The sequence below is a fragment of the Aulonocara stuartgranti genome (genome assembly GCF_965226115.1).
Source record: "Aulonocara stuartgranti genome assembly, chromosome: 20".
NCBI lineage: Eukaryota > Metazoa > Chordata > Actinopteri > Cichliformes > Cichlidae > Aulonocara > Aulonocara stuartgranti.
The window spans coordinates 22,109,001-22,125,791 of record NC_138956.1 but is presented as its reverse complement, the minus strand read 5'-3'; the positions used below and the strand labels follow the sequence as shown (position 1 = coordinate 22,125,791).

The 16,791-nt window shown below is 42.7% G+C and overlaps 2 protein-coding genes across 3 annotated transcripts in view; both read left to right on the top strand.

The window, feature by feature from the left end:
- The first annotated feature begins 681 nt into the window (after positions 1 to 681).
- On the top strand, positions 682 to 7,291 carry LOC309697801 (uncharacterized protein). Of its 2 annotated transcripts, none has more exons than XM_082519955.1 (5): positions 682 to 1,253; positions 2,695 to 3,179; positions 3,577 to 3,640; positions 4,592 to 5,606; positions 5,742 to 7,291. In XM_082519955.1, coding segments are annotated over exons 1-5 (1,845 nt in total). In that variant the 5' UTR covers positions 682 to 974; the 3' UTR covers positions 5,744 to 7,291. The 2 variants fall into 2 exon arrangements, with proteins under 2 accessions (XP_082376081.1, XP_082376080.1); XM_082519954.1 differs by having other exon boundaries at positions 683 to 1,253; positions 2,692 to 3,179.
- Positions 7,292 to 8,763: 1,472 nt separating this feature from the next.
- LOC309697718 (protein phosphatase 1 regulatory subunit 12B-like) overlaps positions 8,764 to 16,791 on the top strand; it is a gene marked incomplete at its 5' end in the record, with an annotated part of 28,267 nt that continues 20,239 nt past the window's right edge. Inside the window, 5 exons of the mRNA XM_082519835.1 lie at positions 8,764 to 8,783; positions 10,042 to 10,132; positions 10,217 to 10,411; positions 10,530 to 10,605; positions 12,226 to 12,335. Of these exons, the coding sequence (XP_082375961.1) occupies positions 8,764 to 8,783; positions 10,042 to 10,132; positions 10,217 to 10,411; positions 10,530 to 10,605; positions 12,226 to 12,335 (492 nt within the window). The remainder of the gene's footprint in view (positions 8,784 to 10,041; positions 10,133 to 10,216; positions 10,412 to 10,529; positions 10,606 to 12,225; positions 12,336 to 16,791) is intronic.

Genomic DNA, 16,791 nt, shown 5'->3' with positions numbered 1-16,791 from the left:
TGGGCTAACTGCACCGAAACGGAAAATCCACCTGTTAGCGGTAATGTTAGTGTTTGCAAAATACGTTATAAGTGAGAACAGTGTATGTCAATCGTTTTTACTGTTCCCTATAGTTTTTAATTGTCAACCATTATTGAAGGCATATGTTTGGATGGGTGTTTAGTAGTTCTGCTAAGAAAAACAACAAGAATAGTTATTGGGGAAAATGTGAGAGACGGGAAGACAAAAGACAACACGAAGGACAAAAATAAATGTAGAAATGAAGTATCAGCTGAAAAGGAAACATAACATTCAAAAATGGAGCTGAACCTTTAAACTAACGAGGAAGACTGAAACAAAGCAGCAAAGACCAAGAAAATGTTGACATTTTAGAAACTGAAGGTGACCTTTACTGCAAAGGGGAATTTTACAGAGTCAGAGAGTGACACTGAACATGGCCTTTCCAAAGTAACATTTTATATTACACTTTCAATATAAAAGAAAATTAATTGTACTTAATGAATATTTTCTTATGGCACCCTTTTGTTAAATACTAGAGTGAGTCTGGTCCACAGTGGAAACGTGCAGACCTGCCATTTACACTTATGGCTTCTGAAGTAAAAAAAAATAGCGCACGGCACTCCATCAGCGGACGTGCAGTGTTTCCATTAGATGACAGTCAACCACCGTGACTCAGGGCTCAGCCACTCCTGATGGCAGCCCGGCCCACCGCTCCTCCTTGATCTTCCTGAATGGACAACCACGCTACCTACTGTTCACGCCTCCCTCTCACACCTCCCTCACTACTGCTTCGCCAACGACCCGCTGCAGCTTTATTGTGGAGTGATTAACCCGGGCCGATCGGTGCACCACGCAACTTAAAGGATCCATCCGAAGTAAATCACTGCTCACACCACGGCCCAAGCGTGCTTACCCACCGGGTCCTTGAATATCACCTCACTACCTGATTCGGACGTTGTGTCCTTTTTAGCGCAATGACAGCCAAGCACCGGAAAGCGAAAAACAACCACAAACATGAAGATAACATATTCAAAAATGAAGTTATGGAGACAGAAGTTCGCCCTGGAGGGAATAACTACACACTTCTATTGGTTTTATTTCTGATTTTTGTGATTGGAGGTGCCACCGGAGTGTGGTTCTGTTTCCAGCAGTACCAAACTTTAACCTACTTAACAGACAATCTCATGGGCATACAGATGAAGATAGTGAAACTACAATCCTCCCACGAAGAAATGCGACAGTCTGGCAACAAGGTAAGAATATATCCAGTCACCTAAAACTGCAAGCCACCAAAAGCACCAGATGCACTTATTGATAGCCAATATTTATAATGAACAACCAATCTTGTGAACCATATTTTCACGAGATTAGAATAAAAAAAAAACTCTGTACACACACACACACACACACACACACACACACACACACACACACACACACACACACACACACACACACACACAGAAAAAATAAAATAAAATGCTCCAGCACACGTTGTCAGTTGCAAGTAAGGAAAGTTAGCTGCAGGCCTCTATCAGATTTCCACATGCCAACAGCCTCACTGGAGTGAGTACAAAACGCTGCTATTTCTAACATCCACACAGCTGCTGACGTTTGTAATGAGGATTATTCTTGACCTACAAATGCCTGTACCAATGACTCAAATGTAAAATAGATCTCTTTTAGTCTCTAGGTTCTGTGGAAAATTCTGTATTGTAATACCAGTCAAGAATATGCCCCCAAAGCTGTGCTGAAGATGCTGCCAAAATAATAATAAACAAGGCAGTAATGAGCCAAGGCTAAATTTAGTCTGTGATTTTGATACTGAACACCAGCTCAGAGGCTCTTTGCAGGCAATCTGAAAGACTGTAGAAAAGCAGAGAGAGCGATGTTGTGTGTGTCTGTCTATAAATCTGAAAGGACACACTTTATGTAAGAGATAATTATATTTATAGTTAAACACATTACCATGAATGAAATCAACCTGTTATATCACAGTAAATAGTAGTTCATGACTGCCATGTTCAGTATTTTAGTCTTCTTCCATGTGTTTCAAATTCAATTCATGGTATTCCAAGAAGTATCAGGTATATCTGTATTTCCTTCCCTTAAGTATTTCTTCTATTCAGAAAAGACAGGGTTGCAGAAACTTTGCACGAGAACATTTCAGCTAGCTCAGTCTTGTTCGGCAAATATTTTCTGTATGAGTGGTAAATTGTTCTGTCGCTCACAAATGTGAAATGCTTCAGGATGTTGTAAGGAGAAAGCTTAATGAAGAATCCAGAAAAGGTTATAAAGAATGCAAAAAAGACAGTTTTAGCATAACTGCAAATAAATCAAAGATCTGAGGTTCATCTCTGTTAAGTGAGATTTCCTAAATGGCTTGTTCATGATCACGCCTGTTAATGATGAGATTTTGGTGTGGCTACATATTTCCTTCCCCCAAGCATTTGTTATATTATATTATACTATATTATACAGAATCTAAGCAAACAATGCAATGCAAATAAAGGTAAAAGAAAATTAACAAAAAACTGTCCTTGGTGTTTCCGTCCCTTTAATAGTAACAAAATCTTTTCCCAATAAGCATAATTGTTGTCCAGTGACAGTTAAGAGTCTATCAATCATAAAAATAAGTGAGGATAATAGTCCCTTAGCTTGACTCTGTGTCATTCCTGTGTCTTGTTGCAGCAGCATATTTTGGACAACGTGGAGGCCCGACTTAATGCCCTTGAGGAGTCCTATTCACTGGCCCAGAAGCAGGTGGGTATGGCCTTAGCTACAGCCGAACAGCTCAAGACATCAGACCTCCCCGCTCAGGTGCTGTCACTCCACACAGAGATGAAAACCCGCCTGGCAGAGATGCAACAAGCCACAGTGTCTCTGGAGCAACTGAGCCAGCTGCAGACCATGTTGAAAGGAAAGAGTGAGGAGTTTGAAGATGTTAAAATGAAGGTGGAGGTTTTAGCCACACTGACTGGTGAGCTAGCCCAGAAGGTCGACATCTTGACAGGCGGCCTGGAAGAAGCAGAATCTAAGCTGGAGGAGAAAGTTGGAGAGATTGCCACAGTGAGTGCCGCCCTGGATAGACAGGCTGCTGTGATGCTCAGACTGAAGGACCAGCTAGACGCCTACCAGACTCAGTTGAAGGCTAGCGTGGTCGAAATGACTACTGTCAGGTAGGTGGTGGAGTGGGAAAAAGAGCAGTGGAGGAAATAACTTGCCTCCTCTCACCCATGATTTTATGTTGTCTTTGCCAAAGCCCTGTTGGCTGCCACTGTCTGCAACTCTGTGTTACTCTAGACCAGAGTTGGTAGGCCTCTTTATCACACTGTGAGTTTGCCATGATCTATGTAAATATTTCTTTTGTATTCATAAGTTTTAAAGCTGAAAAGTCTTTGAAGCTTACATAACCATCAAGAGAACGTGGCTCACATGCTATTATTGTCATTTGAGCTTTGAAATAGAAGTGTTGTAATAAAACTATCGGTATGTTTTGTGAGTAAAGCTTCATGAAGGTACAAAATAATGACCACAAGATCATAAGAGAAATTTATTCTGTCTTCTGTCTTTCAGAGAGTTGTTTGAACATGAGCAGTCGCAGTGGCTTCATCAGGCCAGAGTACAGGAACTTAATGTGGTACGTCACAGTCTGGAGGATCAGAACTTAGCAGCCCGTAATAACAAAGAAGCCCATTGGGTGATCTTATTAATTAAATGCAAAATGGAAAAAAATAAAATGGAAAAAAGGTAGCAAATCATGATCTTAGCAGTCAGGTCAAATTAATGTTAAATGGCAAATAAACAGATCAAATGTGAGTGCCCCTGCTGATGTAATATTTTATCTAATTTTGATATTTGTGTGTTAAGCACAACCCTTTTAGTCCTGACAGTCAAATCTATTAAATCATCATTTTGTTTTGCTTTATTCAGTCCGTCTAATAATATTTTTACTTTAAGTTTGTTGATGTTTATTCATATAGTACAGCTGCATGTGACATGTGATATTTACATGATTCTTAAACCTTAAACTTTTTTAAACCTGCCACAAGAACCTGAGAACTCATGATTAGGTAAGAAAAATATGGCCTAATAGCTCTCTAAATAAATCAGTCATTAGAATCAGATTAACCAGGCTAGACCAGATTTATCTTTAAAAGGAAAATAAATAACAACTTGGAATACAATCAGATATCTAGGACTATATGTTAGATTTATTAGTTATTAAATATGTACTGAAAGAACATTTTTAAGCTATCGCATTTAATTAGATTACATTTCAATGGCAGAACATGCTTGACATGGCTTAACACACATGCTGTCACCACACATGGCCTCTTTACTATTTCCGTTCACAGTGTGCCCATTAGGAACCATAATAACATTTTCATCACATTAATTTGAAGAAGCTAATTGCCTGGCATGGATTCCCCAATGGATTTACATCAGCATTTACACTCGTGTGGTGCAGTTTCCTGTTTTGTATGTCAGTTAATCACGTCACATTCACTGAGATACCTACGTAGATGCCTACATAGCTGAATAGTAAATATTTTGCTCCAGTTATTTGATATGACTTTGCTTATCTTAGTCTGTGGCAGAAACGAAACCTGAGACCAAGCCTCTGGAAAAGACAGAGGGAGAAACAATTCCTACAACTGAAGAAGAGGCGGAAACCAAAGAGGAAGAGGAAGCTGCAGGAAGTGACGAAGAAGAAGAAGAAACACCTGTAGAAGCTGAAAAAAGAGTAGAAACTGTAGAAACTGAAGAAGAAGCCTTGGGCAGTGAACAAGAAGTAGAAAATGTAGAAACTGACGAGGAGGAAGAAGAAGAGGAGGAGGAGGAGGAGGAGGAGGAAGAAGAAGAAGAAGCCTTAGGAACTGAAAAAGTAGAAGACATAGACACTGAAGAAGAGACACCCATAGCAGCTGGAGAGGAAGAGGTAGCTGCACCAGCTGAATCAGAAGAAGAAGAGACTCTTCCTACAGCTGATGAAAAAGTTACATCCACCCAAGAGGAAGAAGAGGCAGAGTCTGATGAGCCAGAAGAACTAAATACACAAGATACAGCTCCTGTTGAAAAGGTGGAGTCTGCGACAGAGGAAACTGTTCCTACACAGCAGGCAGAGGCAGTAGAGGAAGATGATGCAAAACAAGAGAAGTCTGTTACTGTATCAGAAGAAGAGAAGGGACACACAACACTGACAGAAGAGGAGGGACCCAATGCTCAAGAGCAGATGCCTGAAGACGAGAACCGGAAAGGCGATGAAGAGGAGGCACCTGAAAGAGAGAAAGGTGAGGACGACTCAACAGTCCAAGATGAGAGCCTCAAAGCAAGAGATGAGGATGAGACGGTGTTGGAGAAAGAGGAGTCGGAAGACGATGAAAGGGAGAAGTCAGAAGAACACGTACCATCTGGAGAAGAGGAGCAGCTTTGGAAGGCAGTGCTTGAGGCAGAACAACCAGATGTAGAGGAAGAAGTGTCAGAAGTAGAGGACGAACAGCAGGAAGCAGCAGATGAAGAGGAGAACCATGGTGCAGAGGACCCACAGGAGGCTGATGAAGAAGAGGAGTTTTTAGAATTTGATGCTTTGCCAGAAGACAAATGTAAGATTTCACTTTCTTTTTTTTCATAAATAATGACTTGATTATCAATCCAAGTTATTAATTGACTATTCTGCCTTACTAAAATGTGTTTACTGATATATCCATTCTAATATCTTCTTTTTAATGTTTTTACAGAGTGCATACCACCAGGAAGAAATTTCATTCTTTTATGCTATGGACCTATCCATCAAGAAAAACAGGAGCTTTCTCCGACTTCCACCACTGTCTGCAATATAAAAAATACTGTTAGAAAGAGTTATTGATCGCTGTTGTCGAGGTGCATTACTCATTTGCTTTCTGAAAGGCACACCTAATCGAAAATTCCGTCAACATGCAGAGCTGAAACCTGTACCTCAAAATCTAACATGGCTCGTTTTTGTAAGGAAATGAGTCATTCAGGGTTTACCTGCCAATAACAGTCTAACAAGCCTTAACCCATCAAATGATTATGTTTTTTAAAGAAAATAAATTCCACTTGTCATAACAATTTACACTATTTTCTACCAAGCTGTTAATGAAATAACAAGAAGCCAGTGCATAAGCTGTGACCTTGAAGCCATAAGTAATACCTGTCTTGGTGACAAAGTGTGCTGCTTTTTGTCACTGCCTGAAATGTATCACGAGAAACAACAATTACAGTTCTGTAATTCATTGTGTCCCTGATGTTGTTTACACAGGGGAAAAAAACTACAAGAAAAATGGTAGAAAATCAATAATATGCAATAACTGAATTAATAAGAGTGTTTTTTTTAAAGGTATGGCAAAGTTTATTAAACTTTTTTTTACTCTTTAAAGACATGTTTGTTTTTTAGTGTTTAATAACTAGAGCTGTGCTTGCTCTATAGATTTGGTTATTATCATTTTATTTGCACTTTTTAACTGATTACAATTCCAGCCAGACAGAACACACTGGTGGTATTGTGAGATACAGGGAGGTCAAAAGGTTATTACTCTGTCATTACTCTGCTGCTTTTTAATTAATCATATGTTAATAAATGTTGTGTGTCTTTAACAAACAATCATAGAAAGACTATGCAACTTTAGAAAAAAAGCTTAATGATGCACCTCAGGGACAAAGTGTTCTGCATATGAGGGGTTGGAGCCTGCACTGTGCTTAAGTTACATTTTTAGGACAGCAGAAGTATTCACATGTCATTCAAAGCATCAGTCACACCAACTAGAGAACAAGTTGTCCACAAAGCCAAGAGGCGACTCATTTTATACATCATCTAAAAATATCTTTTGACGAAAGCTTAGCTTTATAATAATGTTGATGTAGTTTTCAGATTTAAGTGTTTTTCTGCAGCACACTGACAGCAAAGATGAATTGAGGGAGGAACAAATGGCGGTATTAACATGTTTAGCAACAGAAACAAAGCAAGAAACATGATTTCAAATAATGTGAGTTTTCCAATAATCAAAAATATTGTTGCTAAAGTGAGTGTAACCTTAGAGCAAAATATTTTAGTATCTCAAATGTCTTTTTTTCTTAATTTTTTTTCAGGAAATTACAAATATGTGTATTCATATTTTACAAATGTGAAATATGTTTCCAAGAAGTGATTTTTACTGTGCATTTTTACAAAAAAACGAAATAAAACAAACCTAGAGCACACTTTTTTTTAAAGGTTGTGTTTATTATCAGTATAACAATTATGTTTGTAAAATAAACTCTGGTTCTTTCACTTCTGTATACTTGATTAATTGCTGTTGTGTCGCCATGGTCGCCAGGAACACCTCAGTCTGTTTCTTATCTTAAACAGTTACACATTTTTTTTTATAATTTTGTCTCTGTACACCACAACACAGGAGCCTCTAAAAATGGAATATTATATATGAAAAAGGCTGTAATTCTAAAAGAGTTAATGCAGTACTTTAGTTAAATTACTTGAATTAAAACTAAAAGTTTGCCCTGCAATAACATTTTGATTGTTTGATATAAAACCCATTGTGCAGGTTTACCGAGGAAAAATTCTAATAAATGCCTCATTGTCCAGAAACCTATGAACCTTATTACAATAAGTTATGCTGCTATCAAATATTATCTATGTCCCTAAAACTTAAGTGCATTCTTCTATGCCATATTAGTGCATTAGTTCTTAGTTTTATTAAAAACTTGAGCCTGTTGTACAGTACTGGACGACATTATAATGAGCACTGAAACTTTAGTTATTAACACTAAAAAATTTTACTCTCCTGTGCACTTAAAATAGTTTTACTCCGCTGTATAGAGAAATTATGTATCTTTTTGGTTTTCCAGTTTGCCACAAAATGTAACAAAATTCAGCTGAGCATGCCAGGTGTCACACCTTTCATATTTTGTTAAACATGTTTATTATGTAAGTGTGCTATCTCCGGTGCAGTGTTTAGGTATAAATCTCCATATTATGCTTCTTTATACTTTTACTCTTCTAAAGGTTCAGGTGAAATATACCTTTGACCTCATTAAATATTAGTGTTACACAGAAAATTGTAAAAAACAAACAAAAAAAAAACCCAACAACTTTGATATGGACTGATATGCTGTAAAATATGATAAATACATATTTTCCACAAATTTCTGCTCTCATTTAAAGTTTTAAAATGTGTTATATAAATTAAAAAAGGGATTCCAATACTTCCTGTGTCTTGCTTATATCGATATCTATATTCATCTCAGTTTAGCAAACAACCTCAATAGTTATAGAAGCTAAATTTAGCCTTGACTTAACCATAATCGTACATTTAGTTATTAAGTTTCCTATGTGTAGATGGGATAAGGTTTAATCCTGAAGTAAGTGGATAAATAAACTAAGGAATGAATAACTAGATTGGTTAATGCACAATTCTGTTTTCTTTTTAGAATTCAAAGATTCAAATAATCCAGATAAAGAAAGATAATAGTCTCCTTATTTCTTCAAATAAACCGCTAAATGTGTTTGCTGCTCACATGCACAGCTGAAGTATGCATAGACTTGCTTGCATCAGACCTTGGTACATAGGAGCCTAAATTGATTGTGTATGCATCATTCAGGCAGGAAGTGCCCCCATCCCCCTCCTTTTCTCTTCCTCTCTCTCTCTTCACCCTGGCCAGTTAGAGTCCTTTTTTCTCCAGCCTCTCCCTCTCATCCCTGCAGCATTGTCTCAGTTCTTCAGTCTCTGACCTTCCACAGGGACCATGCAAGCATTTGTTAGCAGGTAGGTTTCAGTGGGGGGGCTGAGTCATGCTGGTCTATTCATGGAGTCTTATTTAGCCATTTTCATTTTTAGATTTATCAATCTGTCAAGCGACCATTTTGGCAAGGCTCCAAGGCCTGATGTTTGTTATCTTAATGTAGAGTAACTATGCTACTCTGTTCAGGTGCTGCAGGCCTCTAAGAACTAATGTGATGTGAGCCTTGGGATTGTTGCATAGGGGGCTGAAAATTCATATTTTCCTTTGATCTATTTGATTAGCTTTTTAAAAAATGTACATTAGTAATTACTGTCTTAAGGCTGTTATTCTTGCTAACTTCTCTAGCTGATTAAAAAGAAATTGTTTGAGTATGTTGCCTGAGAGGAATAATTTGCAGTTTTTTCGCTTTTAAGAGTGGGTGGATAAAACTGAAATGCAAAACATGTAATAATACTGGTTTTCCAGCATTCGCCTCTGGAACCCAGTATAGCAGAGATGGCTGCTATACTGGGTTCTAAATTAGTTTGTTCTTGATTATTTTCTTTATCAGTCAGTAGAATTATGCACATTAATGGTATCCAAGTCCTGAACTTTGCATAGACTACATTGTGCTGCTGTGCCGAGCAGCCCATTGAATCTCAGTGAACATTCAGGGTGACTCCACAACTGAAAGATCAATACCAGTAAAAGCATAGCAGAGGCAGTGCTAGCAGTTCAGTGGGTAAAACATGAGCCTCCCCACCGATGCTTGCTCAGCTTTTTATTTGTGTCTACGAAGACAGCCATAGATATCAGGCTTGCATCTTTTCAGAGCATGTTGATTCACTGATTTCCTGTGAAAGTGGGTAGAGTAGAATGCCAGGACAGACAATTAAAAAGTACAGAAGTGTGTTCAGCTATCACAGAAAAGCTGTGTTAGCAGCTTAACATACTTGCTGTTGTAACACTGGGTCACATAAAGGCCACATAATAATGGAATGTTTTTGATTTTATCTTATTATGCCGTGTACAATTAATACTAGACATTTTTACTGAATTTCGGAAGCTTGTGAGTAGATTTTGGATTTGTTAAGGTTTGTAATGCAAATAGTCTATTATTGCTCATATATGTAGCTTTGTTTTGTTAATAATACCTAGATAGTTAGATACTAAATTTAATGTCCCATTTGACTTGATTTGATTTTACATTTTTCAATTTAAAACATTGGTTCTTCATATGTATGACTGTGGCCTCGTGCAGACTAATTACACCTATGCATTTGTGTGTTTTTCCTGACCCAGGTCGTATCTGACCCCTGTCAGGGATGAAGAAGCAGAATCTCAGAGAAAAGCAAAATCTCGCCATGCGAGACAAACTCGCAGGTTAACACAGGTACTGAAATGGTTGACACACGTTTAGATTTTGAAAGATTTAACAACCTGTTCATATATGTGAAGCTGTGTGAATATCCTGCAGGGTATGACTCCGACTGACCTGAAAGAGGCTCAGAAGATCAGCAGCCTGGAAGATGGAAAAAATGAGGATAGCAGCAGACTGGAGGACAGGTCCTGTCTGCGGATGAGCTTAACAGATGATAGAAGAGTTCAGCCTGGAGTTACAGAGTACACAGAAACAACTGATGTCAGTCTAAACTGGAGCCAAATGGATGAGGTTACAAGACAGAATTATTCAGAAATCGTTTTCTGCCTCAGATGTGGCTGATTTGAAGCTTTAGGTGAAATTTATGATTTATCTCTGTATTCTTCTTTATTTTACTCCAAATGTGCAGGAGGGTAACTTTGAAACCAGATTAGAAATCCTGCCTGACCTTCCGCACCGACCTTACTGCAACAGCTCCTTCAGAGGTAAGAAAAACATCCGGATTTCTTTTGATTGTCATGTTCTGTTGTGCTTCATGATCCATATGTTTTGTTCTGGGTTCCATAAAATATAATACAACAACATCAACAACAAAAAATGTGCTAGCAGGTCACTATGATCCAGACTGTTAGTCCACCTAATGATTTCTGGACAGTTTTGATATTCAGGACTGTTCTTTCAATGTCATTTCAAACATCTTAACAAAAACTGTTGTTTTTTGTTTTTAAGTAAAAATAAGTAAAAATGTACTTTGTAGGTAGTGGCAACCCGTTCTCACTCCCAAAGCGTAACATTTTACGCTAGGTGACAAATCGTCACCATATTACGTTTTCGGCTACCCACCACGTTCCTAAATGACGACCTCGGAAAAAGAGGAAATATGAGAACCGTCTGGACTGAACCTACACATGTTCGCTCTTTTTCTTCAAATCGCTTAGAAACACGCTATTTAACATCATTAAAGTCCTGGTTAAGGTCAGGAATAAGGTTATGGTCAGGGCTAGGGATAAGGTTAGGTTTAGGGCTGGAATACAGGGCTGGAACGTCTACTACCGCGGGAGCGTCATTGCACTGGATTCCAGCAATAACCCGCCGCGTACCATAAGAACGCCGAAGGTCTCCTTTCGCGTTCCTCAGGAACGCCGCGGGACGTGACAAAACGTCGACATGTTACGCCTCGGGAGTGAGAACGCTCTGGTAGTGAAGTATGTGATAAAAGTTACCCTGTAACTACTATCTGTTTAATCAGGCCTCCAGTTGACATTCTTTTGTTATTTATGTTGTTATGGCCTGTATTTATATAGCGCTTTACTAGTCCCTAAGGACCCCAAAGCGCTTTACATATCCAGTCATCCACCCATTCACACACTGGTGATGGCAAGCTACATTGTAGCCACAGCCACCCTGGAGCGCACTGACAGAGGCGAGGCTGCCGGACACTGGCGCCACCGGGCCCTCTGACCACCACCAGTAGGCAACGGGTGAAGTGTCTTGCCTAAGGACACAACGACCGAGACTGTCCAAGCCGGGGCTCGAACCGGCAACCTTCCAATTACAAGGCGAACTCCCAACTCTTGAGCCACGATCGCCCCTATTTTTATTATTTTTGATTTCTATTTATGATTCTATTTTAACACATGTCTCTATTGATATTAATTATGTTTCTTTCTTTTTTTTTACTGTTGTGCAGTGCTGTGTGACTTATATGTTTATAAAAAGCACAATATAAATAAACTTTACTTATATGGTACAGTAGTACAGTTTGGTAGAAAACCTTTCATGGAAGGCTGGTGTGTGTGTGTGTGTGTGTGTGGGGGGGGGGGGGGGGGGGGGGTTTGGGAGTGGCTGTGCTACAAAATGCAGACACAGAGCACATGAATTGTGTTTTAAAACACTATCAAAGGAATGAAATCACTTTTTTTGGTTTTGAGTTGATAATGTTTAAGAAGTTTTTGAGCTCTGAGAGCTCTGAGAGCTCAGGCTCACGAAGACCTCAATCTGAACATTAGCCTTCAGTTTGTTAATCATACAGCACGTCTTTATTTTCCATTATTAGTATTGATCTAGTATAATAATAAAAACACACACTTCCTTTATATGTCCAGTTGGCGAGAGATGGTGGAGAGATGAAAATCAGAACATTGCAGATTCAGCACAGCTGACTCAACAAAGACGGCCCTGCTTTGACACTGAAGGCTCAGACTACATTGCAAAGGTAGGTGGAAAACATCTAGCCACTTTAATTGTAATAACACACACACACACACCAAGAGGCGAATGGTGGTGTCACAGATTAGTAGGCAGAGGACTCACTCGCAGGACTCTGAAGTTTAGAGAGAGGGTGAGGGTTTATTTGAAATGTGACACCAAGTGAGAATATATACATATATACAGTGGAACGGATAACACGGGGCTCCAGGGAGTAGGGCGAGGTCCGAAGGGAAGGTCCAAGACGGGGGTACACACACGCTCTTCTTCCACTCGATCCGTAACTCAAAAATGTCCACACTAAGAAGCTCACGCTCACTCACACACATCCACAGAAATCCAGACGGCAGGGAAGACGGGCAGGGAGTCTAGAAGGCCTGTACACAGAGGAAAAAACAAAGTCAGGAGGAAACTCTAGGGGATCAAAGGAACATTTTCATAGGTTACACTACACTGACACTTGGTAATGTGACGATCCAGCGAGGAAGCAGCCTCTCTTGCCATCTTAAGTAGTCTGCCAGGATCAGTGTGAATGAGCCACAGGTGTGTGTTCAGGGTGGGTTCAGAGGCGGGGAACCAAGGTCCAGTTCCGCCCTGGTGGGAGAGGTTAAGACAAACAATACACACACCACGACCTCTCCAGATCTTGAGAACCATGACAGTACCCCCCCCTCAACGGGAGCCTCCAGGCGACCCACCAGGCTTGTCCGGATGGGCGCGATGGAAATCCCGGACCATACCCGGGTGAAGGATGGCTGACCTAGGGACCCAAGAGCGTTCCTCCGGGCCATAGCCCTCCCAATCCACCAGATACTGAACTCCCCGTCCACAGCGCCGCGAGTCCATGATTCGCGTAATGGCATACGCGGGCAGGCCATCAATGAGCCGGGCGGGTGGCGGGGGCCTGGAAGGAGGGCACAGAGGACTGGACAGGTGTGGTTTCAACTGAGACACATGGAACACGTTGTGGACACGCATGCTACGCGGGAGCTGCAAACGGACCGAGACTGGGTTAACAACAGCCTCGACGGTAAAGGGTCCAATGAAGGTGGGTGTGAGTTTCTTAGACTCAGTGCGGACAGGGACGAACCTCGTGGAGAGCCATACCTTTTGCCCCGGTGTGTAGGTGGGTGCGGGCGACCTCCGACGGTCAGCTAGCCGTTGATTCTGTTCCTTGGTTCGAAGGAGGGCGGCACGGGTAGCTCGCCAGAGTCGCCGACATTTGCGGAGGTGGTGCTGCACAGAGGGAACGAGATGCTCACCTTCCACAGATGGGAGAAGGGCCGGCTGATATCCAAGCGAGGCCTCGAAAGGCGACATTCCAGTGGCGGAGGAGGTGTGGCTGTTGTGAGCGTACTCAATCCAGGCTAGATGCGAGCACCAGGTGTTTTGGTTTGTCGAGGCCACGCATCGCAGGGCTGTTTCCAGTTCCTGGTTCAGCCTCTCCATCTGCCCATTGGTTTGGGGATGGTACCCTGAAGAGAGACTGACCTGGGCACCAATGGATGAGCAGAATTCTTTCCATACCTTGGATGTGAACTGCGGCCCACGATCAGAGACGATGTCAGAGGGAATTCCATGAAGGCGAAACACGTGGTTGGTAAGCAGCTGGGCGGTCTCTAGGGCTGTGGGAAGCTTGGGTAATGCTACAAAATGTGCTGCTTTAGAGAAGCGATCGACAATAGACAGAATTACTGTGTTACCTGCCGAGCACCAGGTGTTTTGGTTTGTCGAGGCCACGCATCGCAGGGCTGTTTCCAGTTCCTGGTTCAGCCTCTCCATCTGCCCATTGGTTTGGGGATGGTACCCTGAAGAGAGACTGACCTGGGCACCAATGGATGAGCAGAATTCTTTCCATACCTTGGATGTGAACTGCGGCCCACGATCAGAGACGATGTCAGAGGGAATTCCATGAAGGCGAAACACGTGGTTGGTAAGCAGCTGGGCGGTCTCTAGGGCTGTGGGAAGCTTGGGTAATGCTACAAAATGTGCTGCTTTAGAGAAGCGATCGACAATAGACAGAATTACTGTGTTACCTGCCGAAGGTGGAAGTCCAGTAACAAAGTCGAGGGCAATGTGTGACCACGGTCGACCCGGGGTAGGGAGTGGATGAAGTAAGCCTGCGGGAGGAGTGTTTTGTGACTTATTTTGGGCGCAGGTAGTACAGGCTTTAACATATTCTCGGGCATCTTGGGCTAAAGATGGCCACCAGAAGGCGCGTTCCAGAAAGGCAATGGTGCGTTGGATTCCAGGGTGACATGAGAATCTTGCAGTGTGGGCCCATTGGAGCACCTGGGATCGTACGGACGAAGGGATGTAGAGCCGCCCCGGGGGTCCTGTCCCCGGATCAGGTTCGGTACGCTGGGCCTGCCGCACCATTGACTCAATCTCCCAAGTGAGGCCTCCTATGACACAGCCCGGAGGAAAGATCGACGCCACCTCCCGATCCCCCTCAGAGGATGAAAACTGACGTGATAAAGCATCTGGTTTGACATTTCGGGACCCGGGCCTGTAAGTAATGGAGAAATTGAAACGGGTGAAGAAAAGCGCCCCCCTGGCTTGACGTGCGTTGAGGCGTTTTGCTGCCTGAAGGTAGGCGAGGTTCTTGTGGTCGGTCCACACAATGAAAGGCTGTGCCGTCCCCTCTAGCCAATGCCGCCACTCCTCAAGTGCCAGTTTGATGGCGAGTAGCTCCCTGTCGCCAACATCGTAGTTTTGCTCTGCGGGTGAAAGCCGACGAGAGAAGTAAGCGCATGGATGAAGTTTACCTTCAGTATTCTGAGAGAGGACGGCCCCCACGCCCACATCCGAAGCATCCACCTCCACGATGAAAGGTTGGTTGAGATCCGGCTGGGAGAGGATGGGAGCGGAGGCAAACCGTTGTTTCAGATGAATGAACGCCTCCGCGGCTGCCTGTCCCCACTGGAACGGAACCTTAGGGGAAGTCAGGTGAGTAAGAGGTGAGACAATTTTGCTGAAGTCACGGATGAAACGGCGATAGAAATTTGCAAACCCCAAAAAACGTTGAAGCTGTTTGCGGTTTGGGGGTGTGGGCCACTCCAAAACCGCTTTGACCTTTCCAGGATCCGGTCTCAAGTTTCCCTGCTCAATTATGAATCCAAGGAAAGAAACAGTGGTTACATGAAACTCACACTTCTCTGCTTTGACAAAAAGGCGGTTTTGCAACAATCTTTGTAACACCAGTTTGACATGTCTTTCGTGCTCTGACACTGACCTGGAGAAGATGAGTATATCGTCCAGGTAGACGAAAACAAAGTGGTTGAGGAAGTCTCTGAGGACGTCATTTACGAGGGCTTGGAAGACTGCCGGGGCATTTGTTAATCCAAAAGGCATTACAAGATATTCAAAATGTCCCAGATGGGTGTTGAAGGCAGTCTTCCACTCATCCCCTGCCCTAATGCGAACCAAATGGTAAGCACTGCGGAGGTCGAGTTTACTGAACATTTTCATCCCGTGGAGAAGCTCAAACGCTGAGGTCAGCAGGGGCAGCGGGTATTTATTCTTGACAGTGATTGCATTCAAGCCCCGATAGTCAACGCATGGCCGGAGGGACTTGTCCTTCTTGTCCACGAAGAAAAATCCTGATGCCAAGGGAGAGGTAGATGGCCGAATGAGTCCCGCAGCCAGAGCATCAGTAATGTACTCCTCCATGGCTTCTCTTTCTGGCCGTGACAGGCTATAGAGTCGGCTAGTAGGCAACGGAGCTCCTGGTAACAAGTCAATGGCACAATCATAAGGCCGGTGTGGGGGAAGGGAACGGGCGCGATCCTTACTAAACACCTCCGCTAGTTCATGGTACACTGAAGGAACTGCTGTTAGGTCCGGAGGAGTCTGCGGGGGTGATGCGGAGGAGCCAATGGATGGAATGGCTGATTTTAAGCAAGTCATATGGCAACCCTCCCCCCATCTAGACACACAGCCCGCCTGCCAATCAATCAGTGGGTTATGCTGCAACAGCCATGGATAGCCCAGAACCAGAGGCGTCAGCGGAGCTTTGAAAACAAACAGACTGATTAATTCAGTGTGATTTCCAGACAAACACAGGGTGACTGGTTCAGAAACATGGGTGACATCAGGCAATCGCTGTCCGTTCAGAGATGAGGCTCGAACAGCATGGGGCAGAGGTTCAATAGTTAGGCCCAGTTTCTTAGCGAGTGATGCATCAATAAAACTCTGTTCGGCCCCTGAGTCTATCAAAGCCTTGAGTGAGTGAGTGGTGGCGTGAGCAGTGAGCTTAGCTGGTAACAAAAGATGAGGAGGGGAATGAGAGATGTTTATTTCGCCCACCAGTACCCCCGTTTCTACTGGCGGGCACGCCCTTTTGCTCGTGCGGGGCAGACGGCGATGAAATGTCCGTGACGGCCGCAGTATAAACACTCACCAGCCATGAAACGGCGCTGCCTCTCCGTTGGTGTAAGCCGGGCACGTCCAATCTGCATCGG

What these genes read in the sequence shown, in the direction of transcription:
- LOC309697801 (XM_082519954.1), top strand. Translation starts at nt 975, where the DNA reads ATGACAGCCAAGCACCGGAAAGCGAAAAACAACCACAAACATGAAGAT. An exon ending in TGCGACAGTCTGGCAACAAG is followed by an intron (nt 1,254 to 2,691) that starts GTAAGAATATAT and finishes GTCTTGTTGCAG; the next exon opens with CAGCATATTTTGGACAACGT. An exon ending in GTCGAAATGACTACTGTCAG is followed by an intron (nt 3,180 to 3,576) that starts GTAGGTGGTGGA and finishes TCTGTCTTTCAG; the next exon opens with AGAGTTGTTTGAACATGAGC.